Genomic DNA, 24,999 nt, shown 5'->3' with positions numbered 1-24,999 from the left:
GCGCTCTGTGATTGCTTGTATGCTACAAACACCAGTTGTTTCCTTATACCAACTAAGTGACACAATGTTGTAAATACTGTTGGAGAAGTGGTTTATGTCTGTGCTGACTGATCTGAACTGACAGAACCGAGAATGTGAGGAAACAGGAGTCTCCGTGAGTGAACCAAACCTGAGAAAATCAAAGCAAAACTACAAAACACAGAACTGAGCGTTTGAACGTAATTACAGTCTGGCGGAGAGGATCATCTTTGGCTGCGTGAAACATATAACATTAGGATTAATGCCCTGTTAAAGTCAGACAGATCGAGACCTAGTTGAGTCAGTCATCACCAAAGTCAATCATCAAAGGGTGGTGATTACTAAAGAGCCTTCTGACAAGTATATCTGACAAATAAAGAATCTGAACACTTTCTGTTTTGATTAATTTTCAAAAATGAAAACATTTTCATTTCATCATTATGACTGAGTGTACACTGATGGATAAAAATAGCAACTATATATATTTCCACCAAATACACCTGCATCTGTAGCTTTTTAAGATCCTCTATGTTGGCAGACTACTGCTGGACACAGAAGACTGTGTTCCATATGTAACGCCGAGAAGAGTGAGATTTATTAAGAGCAAATTCACAAACAGAATCCATATAACGGTCCAGAGTCGAGAGACCAGGGAGTCAGTACAAGAAACAAAACTGGAATACATAGAGAATGCAGGAAACAAACAAAAACCAAACATTGAGAAATCAGATCACACAAGCATTTTAAGTGAAATAGCAGCCTTATTTATGAATTAAAGGTAAATGTTGAATTGCCCCATCACTTAAAAACAATACATGACAGAAAAATTCTAAAATCAGATTTGAATTCAGCATAGAAAGTAAATAATAATTTAAAAAATTTTTAATCCAATTTTTCCGAGACACAAGATGTTTATTAATAGAGGAAGCGTGACACAGAGGAAATGTTCAATTATACCCATTAAATCTACGAAAAGCTAAAAACCTTAAAACCCATGGAAAGCTTTCTGTGCCTGTTAACAGAGAATAATATTACACATCTCTGGCCACTACTCAATCGTCATACGTTACTTCACTGCAAAGGAAATGACAAATGATTTACAGTCCAACTCCCCACGCATAGGCCTAGACTGTTTATACATCCAAAAATATCTTTGATGTGATGGTGTTTCACATCATTTTCAGTATTTCTGAAGCCCCAGAAACATATCAAGCCAAGGTTCATATACAGCGCGAATAAAGAAAGAAGCATAACAGCCTTTGAAAGGAGTTGGACATATGTCAAAGCAAAACTAAGTCACCTTTTCAGCACACACATAATAAGTAACCGCTGTAAACGAATTTGAGGAATCGAAATAAGATTGAAAGGACTGGTTAGAAGAGTCATAGTAAGAGGAATCCAGGATTTCCACACGGCCACTTTGACAAAGTTGTGCTTGACCCTGGTTGGCCCTGGCAGCGAAAGGAGAAACACCCCACGAGATGGCTGCAGCGCGCGTACACTTCCTACGTCTGGCATGTGCAGAAACGCCGGATTTTACCCAACATCATGTGAGAGGAAGAACCGAGGGGACCATTAGTGAGAGGTTGCATCTCAGTGCCCAGCACTGTGCTCGGCAGAAACCCACCAAGGCATGCTCAACTAGGGCAGTGGTAGCTCAGTGAAGTACTTGACTTGTAGTCAGAAGTTTGCTGGTTCAAGCCCTGCCAGGTTGCAGCTGTCATCCATACAAACATGATATTAAAACACACAAGCCCAAATCAACGCATGTTGTAAAACGGCTCCGTGTGGCGTTACGCCCCGCCCACTCAGAGGTACCGCCCCTCTCTGGGAGTGTTGCGCAATACATAGGAAGCCAGGTATAACTAAGTGGACGAGGAGCCAGCAGTCCGCTGCTTGACCAGTCCAGGTCCAGGGGCAGAGGTCATTTAGTGAGGTAAAACAATGTCTTGCTGTAACAAATGTCAAGACTTTTTCTTTACATTTACTCTAACGAAAAAAATTCTCATTCGGGAAAAGTGTGCAGTATTCAAGATCATTTGTCCCATTGTCATTCTAGCATGTGTCATAGGGTAAGTGCCGTTTGGTATATTCTTTAATTGAGAGGACGTATGTCCAAGGTTTCTACGTTGTACGAATGTACTAGATATTTTACTAGATATTTAATAAAAGCGCGGCAAATGAGAAATATAAGCGTTTTTTGCTTCTCGCTGCTAAAACTATGTTCTTGGGTTAAAGTAGTTTCCAGTTATTATAAACATAATAAAGAAAGTGAAGTTATGGCTAAATATATATTATCAAGTATCAAATTTTAAACGTCTTTAGGTTTCAAATAAGGGAGCTTTTAAGTTCTTTTCATTTTGAACAGTTTTTGCTGTTTAGATTTGTTTGTATTTATGGCTTGTCCAAAAGCAACGTTTGGAGCATTCGCATTTACTTAAGTCACGTCTCGAATTGCTTGTAAGATTCGACTTAATAAAGGAAGTGCTATACTTTTTTATATATTTACTGATATTTCCGTCAGTTGCGCTTTTCCTTACGCATTACCGGACCGTTTGTAACGTAAGGCTCGCATGATCGTTCAGTGCAATGCCCTCAGGCCGTCCGGAGCTTACCCTGGACAGTCTGTGTGAGGAGTGTAGTAGAGAGATCAGCGCAATGGTTGAACAAGCGCTAAATTGCGTGCGATATGGTTGAGGTTGTTTATGCTCCTATGGGTTATATAGCCTGTGCCCTATAGCTTTAACACACTACCGTAAACGTATATTAAAAATGCAGTGATCTACATCTAACCTAATGTCACTTCGCACTGTTGCATTATCTGACCTGTCACATTTCAGTAGGAAAGGTTTTTCGCTTTTATTTTGTATTAAAACAGATCGTGTGAAGTAACTCACTATTTGCGTAGTCTTTTCACTGATACTCTTACTAATGAGTATGAGCAGATTACGTTAGCCAAGGTTCGATATTAGATATTAGCATGGGAATGGGGTTGGGTTAAGTTGTACTGCAGCCAGCCACTAGAGGGCACCAGACACACGGTGACCACTTTTCACTCACTGTCGTCCAGTTCACTTAGAGTATATAGTCAATATATCAGGCAGAAAGGAAGTTTTACTCCAACGATCAGTTAGATAGTTTGTTACCATGCTCAGATTTCACAAAGCTTAAGTCATGAGTTGAATCCTTGAAAATGCATCAGAATCGCAACTGTAGTCACCATCTCTATAACGTGGATATAACTACGTGGATTAAACAAGGCTTTGAGGCACAGAATGTGCATCAATGTTTTTGTAATTGAGTTCCTAGAGGAGTCGTTTCAGCCCTACAATAAAGTATATACATCTCAATATAAAACATATGTTTGGTGACTTCTAGGTGCAGTAATAAGACACTCATGTCAACCATGTTTTGGTCCCCACCTGCGCAGGTATGTGTTCTTTTGTGATAAGGGCTACCAGGACACAGACACAGTCATCAGCTCAGTGACCACCAAGGTGAAGGGCATCGCCTTGACCAACACCTCTGACCTGGGCCTGCGCATCTGGGACGCGGCTGACTACGTCATCCCCGCTCAGGTAGCCTCCCGCCGTGAGGAGGTGAAGGGAGGGATGATTGAACTCCACCCAAATGACTCCCCATTCTGGCTGCTCTGACCCCCACGCTTACAGCCAGCGAAGGTCAAACTGGTGTGGTGCTTTCTCCCAGTAAGCGGTGAAGGTGTGTCAGAATGTCTGGACATGATACGGGCTTCACACTGTTATCTGCATTTCCTGGTAGTGGTTTAGACCAGTGCTCTACTTAATCCAGATTCAGAGAAATGTAGGTCTATTTCTTTATGCCAAAGACAAAAAAGTATTCATAATTCAGAGAAGCTTAATTACCAACAAAAAATGTACCTTAAAGTCACCTAAAATCACCTATGCATTAAATCATCCTGTGTTCAAGGGGAGAGATTGTGCAATATGTAGCTGTGGTGGTGTTACTGTAACATATTAAACAGTCTCTTTTGGTGTGTTGATCATCCTGAAATAACCCAAGCTGTGACTAAATCCAAGTTTATGTTGTGTTTATGAAATGACTGTCAGATGTCTGAACAAATGATCTTAATTATGTTGAATATGGTTTAACGTACGTGTGTGTGTGTGTGTGTGTGTGTGTATGTGTGTGTGTGTGTGTGTGTGTGTGTGTGTGTGACAGGAGGAGTCTTCTTTTTTTGTGCTGACCAACCTGATTATCACACCAAACCAAACACAGTCGTGCTGCGCTGAGGTAAATTAACTTCCAGATGCACAAAGCAAATGTGCCATCCAGATTTGATGGTTTATTCTAAATCTGAAAACGTTTCACAATTTAAAAAAAATCATAAACAGAGTTCCTGGTAAGAAGTGAGTGGGTTGGCCCTACGAGGAACTTTAATGGCTTGGAACAGGATATCCTGTGTAATCACAATTGTCATTAGATAATGGTCTCTGGAATTTAGTACCTGCTAGCAGTTCTCAGTAGGGTGTGCATTTAGGCCAACATTCAGACCTTTAGATGAAAATTCCAGGGTCGTGTCTGTGCTAGCTGGGATCCTTATGTAATGGATCCTGGGATCCTTATTAAGTGTAATCAATTGTGAATTTAGGTGTAAGTGTATGAAATCTCTCCCTCATGCGGACACCTGCAGAACCCAGGACCCAGATCCTCATGCTCGACTGATCAGGACTGTGAGAAGGGACTTGTCAACAAGCACAAAACTGGTATGTACCAGCCCAGACCACCAAAGTGTTACGATGCATATATAGGGGGAGGCTTTATAAACTGTGGTAGCTCCTAGTTTGATCCGGGCAATATACCTGTTTAAAGATCTGTTACAGTAAAGAATATAGTTGTACCGTTGAGCGGTTAAGAGGTGGAGGCATGTGCTAAGAGGAGCGAGATCTAATAGGGGCAAATCCAAAATCAGAGTCGTTAATACGGTCCAGGCTCACAGAGCCGACATGGAGAGTACTGGGAAACATTACAAAACAAACACACACGAAGGCTAACTAGGGAAGCCGGCTAGGAACTAAGGCTAGGAAACACAATGGCTAAGAAACATGAAGACACAGAGTACAAAGAAACAACCATCAAACATTCAAACAGTCAAACATTAATTCAAAATGAAACAAACAATGAACGTCCATGACCGAGGCACACAACAGGGTTTAAATATATGAACTAGAGACGAGGGACAGGTGTACACAATCGAACATGTGAGGTCAAAATGAAACTATGGAACGGAACATAACACGGAACACGGCAGGGACTGAACGTGACAATAGTGACCCTCTGACCCCTGTCCAGGTATGCAGACGGGCAGGTGTATCCAGTTTTCGGCATCAGAGAAGACGTGTGAGGTGCTCGCCTGGTGCCCTCTGGAAAAAGAGGCCAATCCACCTGAGTAAATGTTTAAATGTTTTTAGATATCATATCGCCTTGCTATTCTATGGTTTAAGGCCTCTTTATTAGAGACACCCATCTATAAGTGTGTTGGACCTCCTTAGGCTTTTAGAACCACAGCCATTTGTCATGGCATAGATTCTAATAGGTCTCGAAATCGTTCTGTAGGAATCTTGTCCAATGTTGACAGGATAGCGTCTTGTTGCGTCTAGTTGCTTTAGCGTCTAGTTGCTAAAAATTACACAGAAGCACTGACGTGCTCTGAAAGCCCATTCTACCTTGTCCTAGAGATGCCCTATAGGATTTGGATACTGTGAAGGCCAGGAAACCAAGGAAACCTGCTGCCATCTTCCTGGAACCAATCCATGATTATACAACCTTTGTGGCATTTTGCTTTATTCTGATAAGTGACTTTCTGCTATAGGGTAAACAGCTGCCATGAAGGAATACATTTGGTTAGCTACAATGTTTAGGCAAGCCCATATAAGATTTGTAGGGATAAGTGTTAGACCAGTAGAGATAGGTGTTAGACCAGTAGGGATAGGTGTTAGACCAGTAGAGACATATGTTAGACCAGTAGGGATAGGTGTTAGACCAGTAGAGACATATGTTAGACCAGTAGAGACATATGTTAGACCAGTAGGGATAGGGGTTAGACCAGTAGGGATAGGTGTTATTCCAGTAGGGACATATGTTAGACCAGCTGGGATAGGTGTTAGTCCAGTAGGGATAGGTGTTAGACCAGTAGAGACATATGTTAGACCAGTAGGGATAGGTGTTAGCCCAGTAGAGACATATGTTAGACCAGTAGAGATAGGTGATATACCAGTAGAGATAGGTAATATACCAGTAGAGATAGGTGTTAGAGCAGTAGAAATAGGTGTTAGACCAGTAGAGACATATGTTAGACCAGTAGAGATAGGTGTTAGACCAGTAGAGACATATGTTAGACCAGTAGGAATAGGTGTTAGACCAGTAGAGATAGGTGTTAGACCAGTAGAGACATATGTTAGACCAGTAGGGATAGGTGTTAGACCAGTAGGGATAGGTGTTAGACCAGTAGGGATAGGTTTTAGAACAGTAGGGACATATGTTAGACCAGTAGGAATAGGTGTTAGACCAGTAGGGACATATGTTAGACCAGTAGGGATAGGTGTTAGTCCAGTAGAGACATATGTTAGACCAGTAGGGATAGGTGTTAGACCAGTAGAGACATATGTTAGACCAGTAGAGACATATGTTAGACCAGTAAGGATAGGTGTTAGACCAGTAGGGATAGGTGTTAGTCCAGTAGGGATAGGTGTTAGACCAGACAAGTTTGTCTAGCACCAACAACCATGACACATTAAAACTCACTTAAACCACCTTTATTTTTCATTCTGTTGTTTGGTTTTAACTTCAGCAGGTCGTCTTGACCACATCTACATGCCCAAATACATTGAGTCACTGCAATGTGATTGCCTCATTAGATATTTGCATTAATGAGCAGTTGAACAGGTGTACCTAATAAAGTTGCAATGAATGTGTGTATATGTAGAGTTTCTGATATGAACTTTTGGTGGAAATTGGTTTTATGTTTACTAGACTTCAGGACGAATTTCAGATGTTTATTGATATAAATAGTACAAAGGGTGCCTTAAAACTCTTTACATTCTCACTAATTTCAGTCCTCCATTGCTGGCAGAAGCAGAAAAGTTCACAGTGCTGATAAAGAATGGCATCCACTACCCCAAATTCCACTTCAGGAAGTGAGTTTTTAACACTACTCATATTCTTTTATCTCACATACAATGACTAGCCGTAGCTACGGTGCAGCTTGTGTGTGTGTCCTGCAGACGGAACATCCTGCCCCATGTGAACAGCTCCTACCTGTCGCAGTGTGTGTTCAACCGCACGACGGATCCTGACTGCCCCATCTTCAGACTCGGGGACATTGCCTCTGAGGCGGGAGAGGACTTCCAGACCATGGCAGTCCATGTAGGAGAGCAAACTGAATCTTAACATGCTTTACTAAATATAACGCCACAAAGATGCGTGTGTATCTGTCCCAGCCAGACATGTTCAGTGATGGTTCAAACTGGTTTTGTACCAGCCCGTGGTGGTCCTGGAAATCACTCCATGATTTGGTGCTTGCTTACAGTTATGTCATGCTTTCTGTTTTGTTATTTGGAGACCAGTTTCAGCCTAGGACACTTTAGTCCATTTACTAGATTAAAACACTGTTTATGTGGTGATTCTTCAGTGAGATTGAGTCCTATATAGTCTAAGACTGAGGACAAATGTAGGCACTTTTGTTTGATATTGTTTGCTTCCCTTCTGTTGATGAACACTTTTGAGTGAATGTACCTTTCTATCAGATACATGACAAAATATCTACCCAGTTTCCGTTTGTTTACAACGGCACCTATGAGAAGTGAAGGTCCATTTGTGAACAGAATGCAAAAAGACTCCACCTTGTTTCAACCACATTTGAACTTTTTTAGTTGTTGTAGGAAGCACATCCTCTCCTGGGTTTGCCCTTGTGCTGCTTGGGTTTGCATCTTGTTCAAGGTGTGCTTGGGAAAGGGGGTTTCCGTGCCAGCCCTCCGTAGTGGTGTACAGTAAGTCAGTTGTTGCGTTCTACCTTTCCTCAGCATTCATGAGGAAGGTGTTTGGTCCCATTCCATTTTCCCACCACCATCAGAACAGTCTTCAATAGCAGTAGTAGACGCACCGTAGTCTACTGATAACTGCCTTATTTTTTGCTGGTCTGGTTTCATAACATATAGTGCTACAGCTTGATAATTAGCCTCTCCTCCATCTCAAAAAGAGATGGATTGTTTGAAATAGGACTTGGCTTTACGTTCCAACCATTCCTGATCAGCCTTGCAGCTTCTACGTTGCCGTAGTTCATCTCTTTTTTTCTTTTGACATCTTTTTTGAACATTCTTCTACATTGTTCCACATAGTCAAAATACTCCTTGTTGGTCAGCTGGTAGGACAGTGGTTTAGTATATGGCTTCTTGGTTCCTTTCTCTCATTTTGGTTTGACTATCAAATGCCGGAACCTCATGGAAGATGTCTTTGCACCTTGGATGTTCGCTGAATATGGCTTCTTTCAATCTGGATGCCTGTATGTTCTTTGTCTGCTTGTATCAGGGCAAAGAGATCTTCCCATCCAGCCAATATCTGGCACGTTAGGTACCTCAGGTCAGCTCTAGGTCTCTGCGTGTCGCACAGGGCGGTGTGAACCTGGCTGCAGAACCTGACCTCAGGTCAGCTCTGGGTCTCTGTGTCGCACAGGGTGGGGTGATGGGGGTGCAGATCCGCTGGGACTGTGATCTAGATTGGCCTGAGAGCTGGTGCGTGCCCACCTACACCTTCCGTCGCCTCGACAACAAGGACCTGAAGAACAACGTTACCACTGGATACAACTTCAGGTTGACATTTCTGTTGGTTATCATTACCCCAATATAAATGTGTCTCGCAGATATATAGTGTGTTATTTTCAGTGTTTTGTCCTGTTTTTGAAAACCCTTTAGTGTTTTTATAAAAAGTTTATAAAAGGTTTATCAGACATGTCGACTAGAGACAATGACTCGAACTCTAGTCGCACATCTGAAATATTTGGAGTTGGACTTTCAACTTGAGCTTTAGTTTACTAGATTTTAGCCCCAATTTTTCCGCTCACCAACAGGTTTCGGAGGTGTTCGCTGGGGGCTCGAAAATGTGTAAATTGTGCAAAGAGAGAGACGAAAGAGAGAGACATGGATATAGATATATGGATTACTTGCTAAAAAATTGTAGAGATATTACTTTAAATGGAAAAGAATGAACCCATAATCCATGAGAAACTGATGACAAAACATAGTTTGGAGACCAGATAGACTTGTGGTGTGTGCTCCTCTGTCCCTGACAAGTCACGCAGTGTGCAAAATACAATGACTTCAAGATTCCTGATTACAAGGCAGCAAGTTGTGTAGTGTAAAGTCATGTAGTCGTGTATATATCTAAGCGTGTAATATGAACTCACATAATAAAGCCTATGTTATATATTTTTTTATAAATATATATTATATATATATATATATATATATATATATATATATATATATATATATATATTTATATATATATATATATAAGAATAAAGCCTATGTTATATATAAAGCCTGTTATAAATTTTTTTATAAATATATAAAATATATATATAAGAATAAAGCCTGTTATATATATATATATATATATATATATATATATATATATATATATATATATATATATATATATATATATATATATATAAAACATAGGCTTTATTCTTATGCCTTAAATGTTCGTGTGAATTATTTACAGATTTGCAAAATATTACAAAAATGAAAGAGGTCAAGAGAGCAGAACTTTATTCAAAGGTTACGGCATCCGCTTTGACATCAAGGTGTTCGGAACAGTGAGTCTTCATGTTGGGATTACTATTATTTAGCGCCATGTCCTAATGCCATTCTAAACACTTTTTGCATGTGAAAGTGATCACATCTTGTTTGCCACAGGGAAGAAAATCCTCCGCTCTGCCGATTCTGCTCAACCTAGGAGCTAGTTTGGGTCTGCTGGGAACAGTAAGTATAGCCTCCTGGATCCTGGAATTGCATTCCCCTAACGTTGTTAGGGGAAACAGCCCCTAACAACATGTAGCACATTTTTCCATTAGTTCAAGCTGATATGTAGACAATGATGCTCAAAGATATCGAATGCTGTTACAGAAGCAGTATTTTCCATTTGTTCTTAGATTAGGACTACTATAAAATAGCTGACACATGGTCAGGAAACCTAACTAACTTTGACATTTATGATTCTTCATAGGTGACTGTATTGTGTGGTTTTTTAATATCGTGTTATATAAAAAAATGCAAAGGCAAGATCTATGAAGAGATCACATATGCACAGTTTGTAGGTGAGTATTTTTGTTTGTTTGTATAGTGGGGATATTTTTAATCACTATTTACATTTGCAGCATTTAGCTGATGCTTTTATCCAAAGCAACTTACAATTACGTGTAATTACTAGTCAAGTACCTATATTTGCGGTTTAAACTTGTGACTAGTCACTTACAGAGCAGATCTCAGTGTGGCCAAGATCTGCCTGAGAGTGTACATGTGTCGTAACATATGGATTACAGATCTGCACTGGAGATGCCTGGGAATCCTCTGCAAAAGCAGGTTTCATCTGTATTGTTGATTTGTGCAGATCTGTAATCCATACGTTATGAAGTTCAGACCTTCACGCCCCTGTAGCTCAGCTGCTACTAACTATACAGATAAACCTGAACCCTTGTGCAAACTGATGGTTGGTTGGTTTGTTTGTTTATTAGGTGACCAGACAGAGGGATTGGAAAATCAACATTAATTTAAGTTTTGAACAGTTCTGGACACACAGCTAATATATAATCACGGCTAATGAAGGACCCCAAGCCTAACCCTAACGTCCTGTTTCTCTGAAACCTTGTGGACTTCACAAGAATTTGGAAAATGTATATAAAGTACTTAAATTGTGTGGGAAAAATATTTCAATAATATTTCAAAAATATTTCTATATTATGAAATACAAATATATTTCTTTTTTGTTCAATACTAATTCAGTTACTGAATGTTGTATTTAAAAAATATATTTCCTATTGTGAATTTTCTAAATGGCTTTTTAGCATTATGCTATATGCATTTCACAGGGCCTCTTCACATTGTTTTCTTTATCGGTAAGCCTGAATTTGTAGTATACTGCTGTTGAATGCATACCGACTTGGAAATCACGAATGTAATAGGTAATTTGACAATTGATTGGCGCAATTTCATCACACCGAGCGTAACGTTTCTTAAGTTGCTCGTGTGTGCTGTGGTTCACGTGCGGTACTGCGAGAAGTGCCACAAGATGACTCAGAGTGAGTGGCACGAGCTGAGCGTTCACACATCGGTCTACTTCGACTAGTTCCGACTTAAATCGGCCTGAACCGCATGTTCTAATTGGGCTACGACTTGTTGCGCTATGTCAGTCAGATTAGATGTCAGTTAGATGATTATAGCTTGGATTGAATAGCAATCTAAAACGCACCATTGTTGTGCTTGAAGCCTTTAGTGTGTGTGTGTTGGTTCCCTTGCATATTTTGCAGTGCGTCTACTCTCACTGCCACTTTATTAGGTACGCCTGCACAAGTGCTTTATTAGGTACGCCTCGTCAAGTGCCTGTTAATGCAAATATCTAATCAGCCAATCACATGGCAGCAACTCAATGCATTTAGGCATGTAAACATGGTCAAGACGACCTGCTGAAATTCAAACTGAGCATCAGAATGGGGAAGAAAGGTGATTTAAGTGAGTTTGAACGTGGTTGTTGGTTCTAGGCAGGCTGATCTGTATATTTCATAAAATGCTGCTTTACTGGGATGCACCACCATCTCTAGGGTTTACAGAGGATGGTCAGATTATTTTGAGCTGATACAAAGGCAACAGTAACTCAAATAACTACTTGTTACAACTGAGGTGTGTAGAAGAGCATCTCTGAATGCCCCTTGAAGCTTGAGACAGACAGTCTACAGCAGCAGAAGACCTCACTGGGTGACACTCCTGTCAGATAAGAACAGCCAACTACAGCTTCAATTCACACGTTGGCCAAAATTGGACAATAGATAAATGGAAAAACATTGTCTGGTCTGATGAGTCTCGAGTTCTGCTGTGAAATTTAGATGGTAGGGTCAGAATTTGGCGTAAACAACATGGATCTGTCCTGCCTTGTATCAATGGTTCATGCTGACAGTGGTGTGATGAGTTGGGGGGGGGGGGGGGTACTCTCGGTGCACTTTGGGCCCCAACTGAGCATGGTTTAAACACCACAACTTTAAACACCACAGCCTGCCTGAGTGTTGGTACTGACCATGTCCATCCCTTTATGACCATAGTGTATCCATCTCCTGATGGCTACGTCCAGCAGGATAACACACCAGGTCACAAAGCTCAAATCACCTTAAACTGCTTGCTTGAATATCACTGTACTCAAATGACCTCCAGAGTGACCAGCTCTCAATCCAGGAGAGCACCTTTAGGATGTGGTGGAACGAGAGATTCACATCATGGCTGTGCAGTCAGCCAATCGGCAGCACCTGCGTGATTCTCTCATGTTGATATGGACCAAAATCTCTGAGGAATGTTCCCAGCACCTCGATGAATCTGTCACGAATAATTAAGGCAATTCTGAATGCCACAGGGGGTCCAACCTGGTGCTAGCAAGGTGAACCTAATAAAGTGACCTGCGAGTGTGTGTGTAATATATAAATAAAATCACATCCATTACCACCACTGATGTTTTCTGCATCTTATGTTATCCAAATGTCGTTGACACCCCCAACACACTCACACACTCACACACACACACACACACACACACACACAGACACAGACACACACACACACACACACACTCACAGACACACACACACACACTCACAGACACACACACACACACTCACACACACACACACACACACACACACACACACACACACACACTCACATACACACAGACACACACTCACAGACACACACACACACACACACACTCACATACACACACAGACATTGTCATTCTTGTGACATATGAGTGATTATTACGAATCATGGCTTTTACCAAGGACAACATACATATATTAGCATATATTAGCCAAACTAGACCTGGAAGACAATGTAAAAAAGGAGGCTTGTCTGCTGTCCAACTACAGGCTTTGTGTGTGTGTGTGTGTGTGTGTGTCTGTGCGTTTATACGTCTCTTTTACAGCAGACCTTGGCGGATAGCCTCGAAATACAAAGTCTCTTCAGCCGCTGTCTGCTTGTTCGGGAGTTCTTCACGGGCGCCACTGACACACCTAACCGGTTCAAACAGCTCCCCAGAAAACTACTTTGACAAACTGTTCTCGGTATTTACACGCTTCCGTACTTTTTTTTCTTTTCTAATCTGGAGGAAGTCTTCATTCTCTATTTCTACGAGCAGTTTGGCCTATTAATGCCATGCAGCCCTGACCAACGAGGCTAACGCTGGGGCGCTGGACTACATTCCCCAGAATCCTCTGGGGTGCCCTGAGCGCTCATGTTCTACACCTGTGTTTAGCTCCGTTTAGGTGCTGTAGGGCCTGCACTCACTGTGTTTTTACATGTTGGCTTTTCTTTGGATTTCCCCTTTGTATTCGGTTGCCTTCAGGACCGTTTCTCTCTGGCTCTGTTTTGTTGGACAATTTTTGTTTTTTTTTTAAACTACGATTTTTCGATTTACCCTCTATAGTAAATGATTAACTGATCCACACGCGTCTGTTCACCAGTGCTCACATACCATTACGACTTACATCCGAAATATCGAACCGTACTGCGAAAAAGCAACAAATAATTTAAAGAATGTAGGCCAGTAGTGCTGTTTATTTACTGGGCGGGCTGTAACTACGAGCATGAAGAAACTTTACCGTCGTACACGCTTCTTCCTATTATTGAAAATGTTTACATTACACAGTTTACATCGCAGTTTAGGGAAAACACCACATATAAAACGCTCATATTCTTTGAAAGTAAACGCTTTATTTAATAAATCACTGATACTCAAAATTACAGAACAGTGTAATTTTAAGTTATAATTCAATAATTGTAAAGGGGGTCCTAAAACTAAATACTGCGTAATTGAAGCGTTGCCGTTAAAAGTTGTCGGTCTTATTTCGAGTTATAAACAACGCGTAAAGAAGAGATGAATCGGTTATGCACTAGAACATTTACCCCATTCAGACAGCTCAAAAGTGTTAAAATATCTTTGAAACGAGATATTTGAAACGAGTTTTGTTATTGCGTTCCTGCTATAAAGTGTGTCCCAGCAAGTCCGTGGGTGAGTTCCCTGTTTTTTCGGCCGACTGCGCGCCTGTTGATTAACCACTAGATGTCGCGGCGGAACTACGGAGGGTGGTGGAGGAGGAGGAGGGTGGAGGAGGAGGAGGGTGGAGGAGGAGGAGGGTGGAGGAGGGGTCTGGCCTGGGAAAACCCGCTGCTTCCCATTCCAGTCGCGGAGGCACAACATGGCGGATTAGGCGAGCCAGCCGACGCGCCCGGACACAGCGGACACATCGCGGCGATCACAGGCGCCCGGCGCCGTGGACGGAGCAGGAGCGAACCTCCCACGGACTACACGCCACGGACCGCCAAGCCGACACACTCCCACGGACCACACGCAGAAAACCTCGGGACTTCTCCGGACATGTAATCCGCACTTCCGACGGCGCTCACGGTCTGTCGGCCCGCTCCGGATCGGCCGTCTGCAGGAGCTCGGCGCTGTTGCCCAGGCCCCCAGCCCCAGGCCGAGCGCCGCCCGAGGTCCCGGGGTGCGGAGTCCGGGGCCGGGGCACTTACGGAACCCGTCGCGCTCCACCCTTCGGAAAAGGCTCGCGCTGCGTGCAAAGGGCGCGGAGGTGAGTTGCGTGCGTTTACGTCCGAGAGTGCGAACTTGCTGGCGTTCACGATCAGCTTCGGTTTATCCAGGGTTTTGCTTTTGGCTGAGTTGTCCGCTCGCCGCTGTCCGTCGGACACTGCAAGACGCGCACCGCTCGTGTCATTTCAGCCCGCGAGCTGTCGGGCCCGTGCGGCGCGCGGCTGCCCCAGACGGGGGCTTTTACGTAGCTAGGCGGGCTAACTCGCGCAACTGCGTGGAGCCAGAGACGTTCAGCGAACTAGCTGGGAGGCAGGGAGGGGAAAGGAGGGAGGGAAGGAGGGAGGGAGGGAGCGAGCGTGTCGGGGGAGAGGAAGAAAGACACGGCGTACCTTTTTTATTTGGAGCTCGCGCAGCTCTTTGGCCTGCGCGCAGGCGTGATTTCGGACCAGCGCGCGTTCTGCGCCGCGCACACAAAGAGAGACGCGCCGGGCGGACGGAGAAGCGCACATATTGATCAGCGCTTTGTTGCTACATGTTTTTACAGGGTGTGTGTTTTGAGGGGGGGGCGGGGGGCTGTGTGTGTGTGTTGCGTGTGCGCGCGTGAATAAATTAATGATCGGAGAATTTGACATGTACAGAAACAAGGCAGATCTTGCATCTCTAAAATAAAAACAAACAGATGCAACGTCCACCATGTTTTGTTGACTAAAACTTTCCCTCACGTGCTTATTTCCTCCGTTTTGCGTTTCAGATGTTTTCCTTGGTGCACAGCAATGATGCTTTAAATACGGCATTGCCGCAATATCTGGTAGTTCGTTTTGTGGCTGGATTTGGTGTGAATGGGGATCAAATAACATACGACACCTTGCTTCAATTACATCTGCTTTGTCCCCACTCAAGTTACGAGTTAAGCTATGTGTGTGTGTTAATTCATGACTTAATTTATGAATTAATATCTCACTGCCCTGTTTTTGTTTTGTTCTGTTATTTTGGTGAAGACACTAGTGGCAGTGCTTGTATGAGGTTAGGAGCCTTTTCCAGTTCTGGCGCTGCATCAGAACACACCATCTGTCACTGGTGACTGGGTTGCATCTAACAGGACCGAGGCAGTGGCACAGACATGTAATCATAGGCTCATATTAATGTTTAACAACACACAAACACCGAAGTGCCGAGTTCCAGGTGGAAGACGGAGCCCAGCAAGCTTTTCCAAAGGCTGAGAGTCTTGGCAGATGGGGACTGTGGTTGTATGTCTCTTGGGCACAAGGGTGTCTATCGTCAAGCGCGAAAATTATTCTTTTTCCAGGAAGTCGGTGGAACAGAGCGCAGCTGTAGAAGTTCAGCGTGTGGGAGTTTGTCGCTGATTCGGTGACACACTGAGATGGTGTGGGAAGTGTTAAAGGGAACCGTGAGGACAGTCTGCGTCGTACCGTTGTCGTGATTTAATAAGGAAAAGAATGCCAGACATGAGGTGTGGAAGTGATGAGATTGAGAGAGCGTGAGGGTTGGAATGAAGATGACCATGCAGACTGCTTCCTGTTCTAACTGACTGATGGCCTATAAAGGTGGAAGAGGAGCAGAGAACGAAAACGCTGTTCATGCAGGGCTGGGCGATCTTCCCCGGAAAAAACACATCACAATATATTTTTTACACTCAGTCACGATCCAAGATTTGAATTGTGATCTTCCTTCCCAATTTTGAAATGAACAACTAGAGTCTATGGACTGCATTAAAGACAATGTTTTCAAAATGATAATTAAAATCTGAAGTCAACTTTATTGAAAATATTAAACAAAGCAAAAATAAGCAGTAAGTATATAACACAACCATTAAATAACAGATTTTTCAAGTATTGTAGTGCTAACGTGTACACTAAGGTAAAATAAAATGTAAACAGAACACCCATTCTGCACACCTTTAAACAGCACCCTGTCCTTCGCTAGAGAGAATGTGCTTTCCCCAGTTATCTCTTCCATTCTTTGCTGCTTGTATCGTATTTTTAAAAATGTTCTAATGATAACAGTTAATGTTACGGGACCTCTTGGCTGGGGTTCGACGCCCTGAGTGAAGCACACATGTTCCTTCAGATAAGGTGGATGGATGGATTTGTTGTATTAACCTCTGTGAATGCTAATCAATGCCTAACAAACTTTGATTTGAGGAATATGTGACTACACAGCCGTCAGTTTCGCACTGCTAAAATTGAGTCCCTTTTTGACCCAAGCTCCTTAGCTAACATGCTGCTAGGTCACATTGAATTGTTTTTAAAGTGCGTCGCAACGGAAAAAGTCACGTTGTATTCTATGCGAATCAGCGCAGCCAGTTTGTAACCAACCATTCTGCTGTTTTTTGAACGTAGCGTGGATCCACTTTATTACTGCTCGTGAAGTTTTGAAACATTAGTAGGAGAACGTAAGATGTCACAATCTCTCCGATTTGCTCGAAAATAGATGTGTGCAAGATCGTTCACGATATATTGTCAGATCGCCCACCCCTACGCTCACTGCACCTTTAATGAGAGTCCAAATCCTGCTGGGGTAACCAAGTTCAGCAGTGGACTTCTGCACTCCGATTTAGCGCTAATAGACAAGCTGGATCAGCCGGTCAACTCTAGGAAGCATGGCTCTGTCTGGACGTGTCCCGGCTTGGACCTAGCTGTGCGATATATCGGACATGTTGGCAGGCAACACGTACTCCGCCTGTTCAGTTTGAAACCAGCCACACCTTCGGACACAAAGCAAAAGACATGCCAGTTATCCTGCAACCTGGAATCAAGGTTGGCTGAATGGAGCTACGAGCAGTTGGACCACAGCGACGAGAGGAGTGTCCGGGACCCTCGGAGCCGACGGTCCCCTGTGGTTCTCTCGTGGGCTTGACGTCTGGGCTTTGGTTTAAACCACTTCCGCATTTGGGGTTTTGCTCAGGGCGCCCAGCAACCGGTGCCATTCCCGGCCTGGTCCGGTGTAGCCCACCTTACAGACAAATATAATCGACTATGATTCGAAGTGAAAGCAAGCAGGGAACTTACTTGGTCCTTGTGGCGCCCCCTGTGGTCAATTTCTGTCATCTGCGTTCCAGTAAATGCGTTATTCTGACGCTGTGCGGCTGGTCCCAGGTCAGTTGTTTGTGACTCCTCGTGCATTAGCCATTACCTCCTGTGCCATGTTGGGTTGCTCTGGTCTTGTCTCCCTGTTCCTCGTGGGGGTTTTGGCCTTGTCGCCTGTGTTGGGTTAGGCTATTTACATATTTAGTCATGTACTCATTTGTTTGGTCATTGCGCACGGAGACAATGTAATTCATTGACTAACCTACAAGCCGATGGAAGTCACGAGCTGTTGCAGCAGTTGGCATGGCGACGTCCATTTTGGATGCTCTGCGTGCTTGGGCTTTGTGTTGGAGCTTTTGGCTGCAACTGTTTTCTTGGGTGTGGTCGGGTTCGTGTCGGGGCGGTAGACTACGTCTGTTTTTTTAGGTGTGGTTGGGTTCGTGCTGGGTGGTGTTGGGCCGTGTCGGGTGGTGTCAGGGCGGTCTACTATGTCTGTCTGTTTTGTTAGGTTGGCCAACCTGGCGGTGTTGTCATTTGGAGTGTGCGCGTGTGTGTGTGCGCGCGCGTGCATACTTTTGACTTAGTCATTTTGACGGTGTGACATAATCTAGTAAATTTTGTGCGTTGATGTGCTATTGAGCTCCAGGAGTCTCAAACAAAAGCCTGGATCCTACACCCACTGGTAGCATCCAGCAGCGTGCCTGGATCTGGCTGCTTTAACACTGGAAACCATTACAGCCTATTGGCTTCCCAGATTGGTAGTGGCCACGCCTACCCAGCTCAACGCCTGTGTTCCAGGTCCGCGCCATGCTGCTGTCCCCGTGGTGACGGCCGTGAGATAACCCGGACGTCGGGCTCATCCGGACGGCGCCTCTCTGGAGAGGTGTGCTCAAAGCTACTTCCTGTCCTTCGGCCCATTATAGATGTGAGCGTGGATAAGCCGTGGTGTGGGACGCACTGGGCGTGGGCATGGGCGGGGGAGCGTGGGCAGGGCCTTCCTCCTTGCTGTGAGTCAGACACCAAGCCAAAAATATTTTATTCCTGATAAGTTTCTCAAAGACACAATAGTTCACAAAACTAGTCATGCACAGGAAGAGTTCTGTTTGATGTGTGCGTGTGCTTGCGTGCGTGCATGTGTGTGTGTGTGTGTGTGTGTGTGTGTGTGTGTGAATATAAATTAAAAAAATAAAAAATAATAAATAAATATATAAATAAATAAATAAATATATATATATATATATATATATATATATATATATATATATATATATATATATATAATATATATAATAGCAGTTACAGTGACTGAGTGAATCCCTTCAGTTCACATCATCACAAAATGTAGAAAATGCTTTATCTGAAATGATAATGCTGTGATGACGTTGGGTGTAAACTACTGCTGACTCTATCCTGGCGCTTGCCGCCTAACCCCCGCACGCAGTATTAGAGTATTATTAGTAGAGCTGGAGGCGAGTTATTCCTTAACTTTCTTCTCTTCACTAAAGGCTGGAATGCTGATTGGCTTTAGGCAGCTTCTGCGGGCTAAGGGCTGACAAATCCCGACCTCAGGACCTGTCCGGGCGTTCTCGTGCGTGAGAAGTGTGGTGTGGCGTACGATTGGCTCAGCCAAGCAAGGGGCGGGCCGAAGTTCAGCCAATGCCTGAGCAGGAGGCTGGCGTGTTCTGCTATGTGTGTCGGGGTACTCCTACCAGCAGATGGGCATGCATCAGTCAGATAGGGAGTCTGCAGGAAGTGTGTGTGTGTGTGTGTGTGTCTGTGTGTGTACAGTCATATATAATTTGTGGCCTGTGTGGGGTAACAGCAGAAGTCTCTTCCCACTCACACACCCAAAAAGCTCCAGAAAACACACTTGGGTATTAATAAACCGTAAACACGGACGGCCACGTATCATAGCTCCTCACGCGACACCTCCACATGCCAGAGAGGCCAGATCAGGGAGAAGTTTCTCCAAACATGGAATAATATAACACTGCTCTGGGTTTCCAGGAGTGATACGGTGCACAGAGTCAGAGCTGAAGCGGGTCCTGTGAGGTGCTAGCACCACCGCTAGACGTGCGGACCGCCGGTGTGCACGTGGGCGTGTGTTGCGTGCAGAATCTAAGGGCTGCATGATTTAAGTCACAGAAGTCTGCACTGGCATAACAATCCTGAAGTCTGATCACAGGAACTCCGAAAGAAGCGTCACGCCTGCAAAACACGACAGCTAAGGCCGTGGTGTCGCCATAGTTACACAGCTTTCCCAGTACCCTCGCATCAGTCTTTAAAACAGTCTGAGCAGGCAGTACTCCCTAAGGACTGATCTGGGATCAGAAGGTCGCGTCCATGTGCCCGCGGGTCGAGCGGCGTCTAAACCCGCTGTGGACGAGGGGCGATGAATGCTGGCGACCCACTCTGTGCCGGTCTGGAAGAGTTAACCCCACCCTTAGCTGGGTGGAGCAAGCCTTAAGACCACGCCCCGTGCACCGCACTGTCCAGCTGCTGTGAGACGTTTAATCCTTGAGAGGGACCTGCCGAGGTCCGTGTCCGATTCTGGAACTGTGGTCTTTAGGGGGTCCTGTCCGTCATCACGTTAAGCCCCTCCCACTTTGACACAAAATTCAGAGCTGTCGTACACCGTTGCTGCGACCACGAGGCTGTTTCCTCCCAGACATCTGGGATGAGTGGGGGGTGGGGGTTTAGTTCACAATTCCCACGGGACATGACTTCATAGATGTTTCCAGAAGGTTCTGCCCTGAACAGAGTACCTGCAGAAGCTCTGGTGGGAGGTTGATAATGGAGACTGAATAACTGTGGCATTGTGCATTGTGTTGCACACAGGAGGAACAGCTGAGTAGCAAGGCAGACCTGTGACCACTGTGTGTGTGTGTGTGTGTGTGTGTGTTTGAGAGAGAACACTGTTCTCTGTGAATGAATGCAGTGTGTGTCAGGTTAGCTTGCTTTTAAAGATTATCTCTGTGAATATATTGTGTGTGTGTGTGTGTGTGTTACTCTAGCTGCATAACGTTTTTCTCTTCTAGTGTGTGCCAATTCCAGAATGAAGTTGCAGGACCATGCTGTCCGGAAGGCAGCGGGTAACAGGCGAATGTGTGCGCGCTCACACACCACTGCCTCTTGACAGCGCTCCGTGGTTTTGAGGTTGCTTGTGAAACATGCAGGGTTTTTCCTCTAGCATCCACGGTTCATCTTTTAGTCCACAAACTGCAGCCACACTGTGGTGACATGTTTCTTCTTGTGCGGCACAGATCCGTCACTCGAGGTTCTCTGTGAGGACCCTGGTGACCTTACACTCCTAATCTTAGAATCCTAATCTTCTGAGTCTAATATTAGAACCTTATTAAGGTCACCTAGTTTGGGGGCGTGAGTATGCTAAACACTCCGACAGACTCGGAGTTCTCCAGAGGTCTGACACTTCCAGTCCAGGGACAAACTGACAGGCCTGAGGCCTGAGTGTCTGTGAATCCAGCGTTCTGTCACAACTGCTTCACTCTGTGTTACAGGGTTACAATACGGCGTTTGGATCAAAGGCTCATGGCTGCACATTGGAGAGTTTTTCAGCCCGGCGCAACGAGAGAGCTTGAGCAGTCAGCCAAAACTCCAGATTGGACCGTGCGATTAAAACTCGGGGGGCGTGTGCCACTTTACTGAACTGGGCCAGCTAACACAGTGCTGCTGGATTGAGAATGGTCTGCCCAAAACTGTTCAGCCAATAGCGGCTGTGCGTTCAAAAACTGTCCCACTGAATACGAGTGAAGGAGGGCACTCGGCAGCGGACTGTGTGATGAATATGTGCTGCGGTAGCTGACTACACACACATGACGTGGTTCTAGAAAGAACATGTTTATGATACAGTGGGTGGTGAAGCCTCAGTAGTGTGTGTGTGTGTGTGTGAGTGATGAGGTGACAGTTGATGTTAGCCCTGCTTATTTGAGTGTGCTTGACCATCTCTCCATTTGTCCATCTGGTAATCTCTCCGTCTGTCTCTCTCACTCGCCCACTAACGTTGCACTGAGTTGGGTTTCCTATCCACACTGCAAAAGCATCAGTCACTGAGAGAAAACTACCGTTAGATTTTTTTTTTCTGTCGGCTTTGATTACAAAACGTTATATTTGAAGAGGAGTGCGAAAAGAACACGAGTAAGAATAAGAGAAGAGAATTAGAATGATATGACTAGAGAAAAATAAAAGGGTTTAAGGAAAAGTAGAAAAATTGTGTGAAATTTTACAAATGGGGCGCTGGTTTCCACTGTGTTTCTCTCAGACCCTCTTTGAACGGTGATACAGCGGTGCCTTATAACAGGAACTATCAGAGCAAGACAGGAACTGTGTGTGTGTGAGTGTGTGCAGTAGCGCTTCGCCATGTTCAAGATGAGGTCCTGTGACCTGCTGCCGCGCCCCCTAGTGTCGTCTTTTCGCGGTCATCCGAGGTCTTCGGTGGCCACCATGCGGGTCCCTGACATCCTCAAAACACACGACACGCTCGCCAAGATGTGTCGAGATGCGGCTGCGATCGTTATTGCAACACTGATATTGCAACACTATGCGCGCTGAATCAGAGACTCTGCTTCCTGCACACGATTGAAAGTCCGATAAATGTGCATTTAAAAGATCGCTGCCGCTACACCAGAATGTAAGTCTTTGCCTTCTCTCGCTTTTCCCCGCGCGACTGCGCCGTGACGTAACTTACAAACCAAACAAGGTGCGACGGCCCGCGCGCTCCTGCACGCGCGCGCTGCAGGGGGAATTACAAGCGTTTGCAGCTCCTCGCGGTAGGGGGAGGTTGTCGGACTGCACGCAGCTGCTGCAGATGTTGAGGGTTCCCCGGCGGGGTCTGGACTCGGAAGTCAGGTTTCCTGGCTCGCGTGCCGCCCGCTCGACACACCTGGTCGCGTGCAGCCACCGCTGGCCGTATTGCGCAACTTTACCTGGCGCGACAGGTGTAAAGTCTTAGCCACGCACAGAGCGGCGGTTCCGCGCGGTTTAGTCGCGTAACCGAATAACCCTCTGGTGCTTACAGGAAAATCGCCAATCTGCCAAAAGAAAACCCGCAAAAAGGAATAATCGCAACGCCATATTTCCCCACAACGTATTTAAAACAGCTGAAGCGAAACCGGACGTTTAAATACACCTGCTGGTGCAGCGGACAGCCGGTGTTTTAGACGGTACTTCTGGCCATTATAAGACGAAGAAAACCTCGGTCGTGTCCTTAGGACTCCTGCATGATCCAAAATAGAAGAGCATGTCCCTTAAAGGGCAGCAGTTTATATTAATAAATACACGAAGCACGGTTTGTCCAAGCCGACGATGGTAAGTTTACTTCTGTTAGCCATGGTTATGTGTGGAAGGATTTAGTAGTAGTACTACAGTGTTTCTGCAGCTGGTGAGCTCTTTGTGTTCCTGTGCTGGAATATTTGGGAAGCTGTTTGGTACCTCAGGAGGCCTTGCTCCGTCATCTGCATATGATGCCCCGGCAGATTAGGATTGTGATGTATAACGGGTGTGTGAGGGGGATTACTGTGAGAGCAGCCGGGATTACAGATAGGAATGATGAGCAGAGCTCACAGCTGCCCTGGATACACACATGCGCGCGCGCACGTGTGTGTGTGTGTGTGTATACACACACAAATGAATGCATACATATACGCACGTAAGCAATAGAGCTACCCGAAAACTCTATACCCGATCAAAGCAACGTTTACTGTAAAGGTTCTCAGAGGAGAGGGCGGGATATAGGTATGTATTTGACTCAGACTGACATTGTTGAGCTTTCGAGCAGATTTGCTTCTGATGACACCTACACGCCCACAATGTTTGTCTTGGGGATGTGTTTTGATGAGATGGAGTGTGTGTGTGTGTGTGTGTGTGTGTGTGTGGCGCAGCGTTGGGTCTCTGCCTAAAACCGCTCCGAATGGAATCACACTTGACGTGTTCGTACACGTCAGTAATGCCACGAGAGTTTGCAAATAGCAAGACCTACCCAGAGGCTAAGTGCCAGTTTGAAGACCTGCCTGCTGAGGCAGTTTCATTTTACTCATTCTCTCTCTCTCTCTCCCTCTCCCTCTCTCTCCCCCCCTCTCCCTCTCTCTCTCTCTCCCACCCCCCTCTCTCTCTCTCTCTCCCTCTCCCCCCTCTCCCTCTCTCCCCTCTCCCTCTCTCTCCCTCTCCCCCCTCTCTCTCTCTCTCTCCCTCTCTCTCTCTCCCTCTCCCAGGTGATTATTGTGCGCATGAGTGAGTGATGCAGACGGCCTTTTTCCAGGTAAGCAGGCTGTCATCTCCGTTCGGCGCGACCGTGCCGACGCCAGCCGGCCGAGCGCACCGTGTCACGCACCGTGTCACGCACCGTGTCACGCACCGTGTCACGCTCCCGTGACGCTCCCGTTTCTCGTTGACGCTTAGGCCAATGACACCATCACCTCCGTCTACTCCAAACGAGTGAATGTGATTCATTCCTACTGCCCAGGAATACCCGTGTACCTTGTTGACACGCTAGGCGCGGAGCTCTCCAGAAGTCTGAGGTCGCGCCGTAATCCTTAAATACCATGCCAGATTCTCAGACTACGTATCTTAGCAGCGCGTAAGACGGAGCTAACCCGTGCAGTTGGTGGCTCTCCAGGAGCGGAGCCGGAAACCATGTAGGTCATGCTGGCAGCCAGCACAGTGGTTAGATATGGCTGAGTAGCAGGTTTAGCCTAATAGGGCAATTAAAATGCTGTCTGTCTGGTTCCTGCACTCGCTGTCTCTCCCGTTCGACCAATCAGAACAGTCTTGCGCTTTGTACCTCTAACCAGTCAGGCCTGATCATCTTTAAATGGTAGCGCACATGTACCGCTGAACACTCGTTTAAGACAATGTTACACTGTATTGATTTTGGGAACTGGGGCCCAGAGCAGTCTGGAACCTTGTTTCTGTTCCTCTAAACAGTCAGAATAGTCTGGCACCCTAAAGAGAACAATGTTGCCAAAGTTTAAGCCAAAATTATAGTAATGGCTCTCCGATAATGAATTATCTGTATTTTTTTATTAAGTCAGTTAATACTGAAATGCAATTTATAGTTATTCATGTAAAGATG

General features: G+C 45.0%; 2 protein-coding genes across 4 annotated transcripts in view; both read left to right on the top strand.

The window, feature by feature from the left end:
- Positions 1–1,913: 1,913 nt before the first annotated feature.
- LOC113588026 (P2X purinoceptor 4a) lies at positions 1,914–12,772 on the top strand. 2 transcript variants are annotated; one of them, XM_035521483.2, is made up of 12 exons: positions 1,914–2,090; positions 3,449–3,596; positions 4,219–4,290; positions 4,691–4,763; positions 5,350–5,446; positions 7,113–7,193; positions 7,281–7,422; positions 8,728–8,864; positions 9,781–9,874; positions 9,975–10,040; positions 10,285–10,375; positions 10,793–12,772. In XM_035521483.2, exons 1-12 carry the CDS (start codon positions 1,963–1,965, stop codon positions 10,825–10,827), a joined length of 1,164 nt encoding a protein of 387 aa, XP_035377376.2. In that variant the 5' UTR covers positions 1,914–1,962; the 3' UTR covers positions 10,828–12,772. The 2 variants fall into 2 exon arrangements, with proteins under 2 accessions (XP_035377376.2, XP_081560884.1); XM_081704758.1 differs by lacking the exon at positions 7,281–7,422 and having other exon boundaries at positions 7,130–7,193.
- A 1,649-nt stretch (positions 12,773–14,421) lies between these two features.
- The window catches only part of ptpra (protein tyrosine phosphatase receptor type A), a 26,132-nt gene continuing 15,554 nt past the window's right edge, over positions 14,422–24,999 (top strand). For both annotated transcript variants that reach the window (XM_027027039.3, XM_027027037.3), the window contains exons 1-2: positions 14,422–14,905; positions 24,140–24,186. The gene's annotated coding sequence lies outside the window, so the exon portion shown is untranslated. The remainder of the gene's footprint in view (positions 14,906–24,139; positions 24,187–24,999) is intronic.

The sequence above is a fragment of the Electrophorus electricus genome, chromosome 21 (genome assembly GCF_041902795.1).
Source record: "Electrophorus electricus isolate QZ-2024a chromosome 21, ASM4190279v1, whole genome shotgun sequence".
Lineage (NCBI taxonomy): Eukaryota > Metazoa > Chordata > Actinopteri > Gymnotiformes > Gymnotidae > Electrophorus > Electrophorus electricus.
Note: the sequence above shows the minus strand (reverse complement) of the source record. Positions and strands in the feature narration are given on the sequence as shown.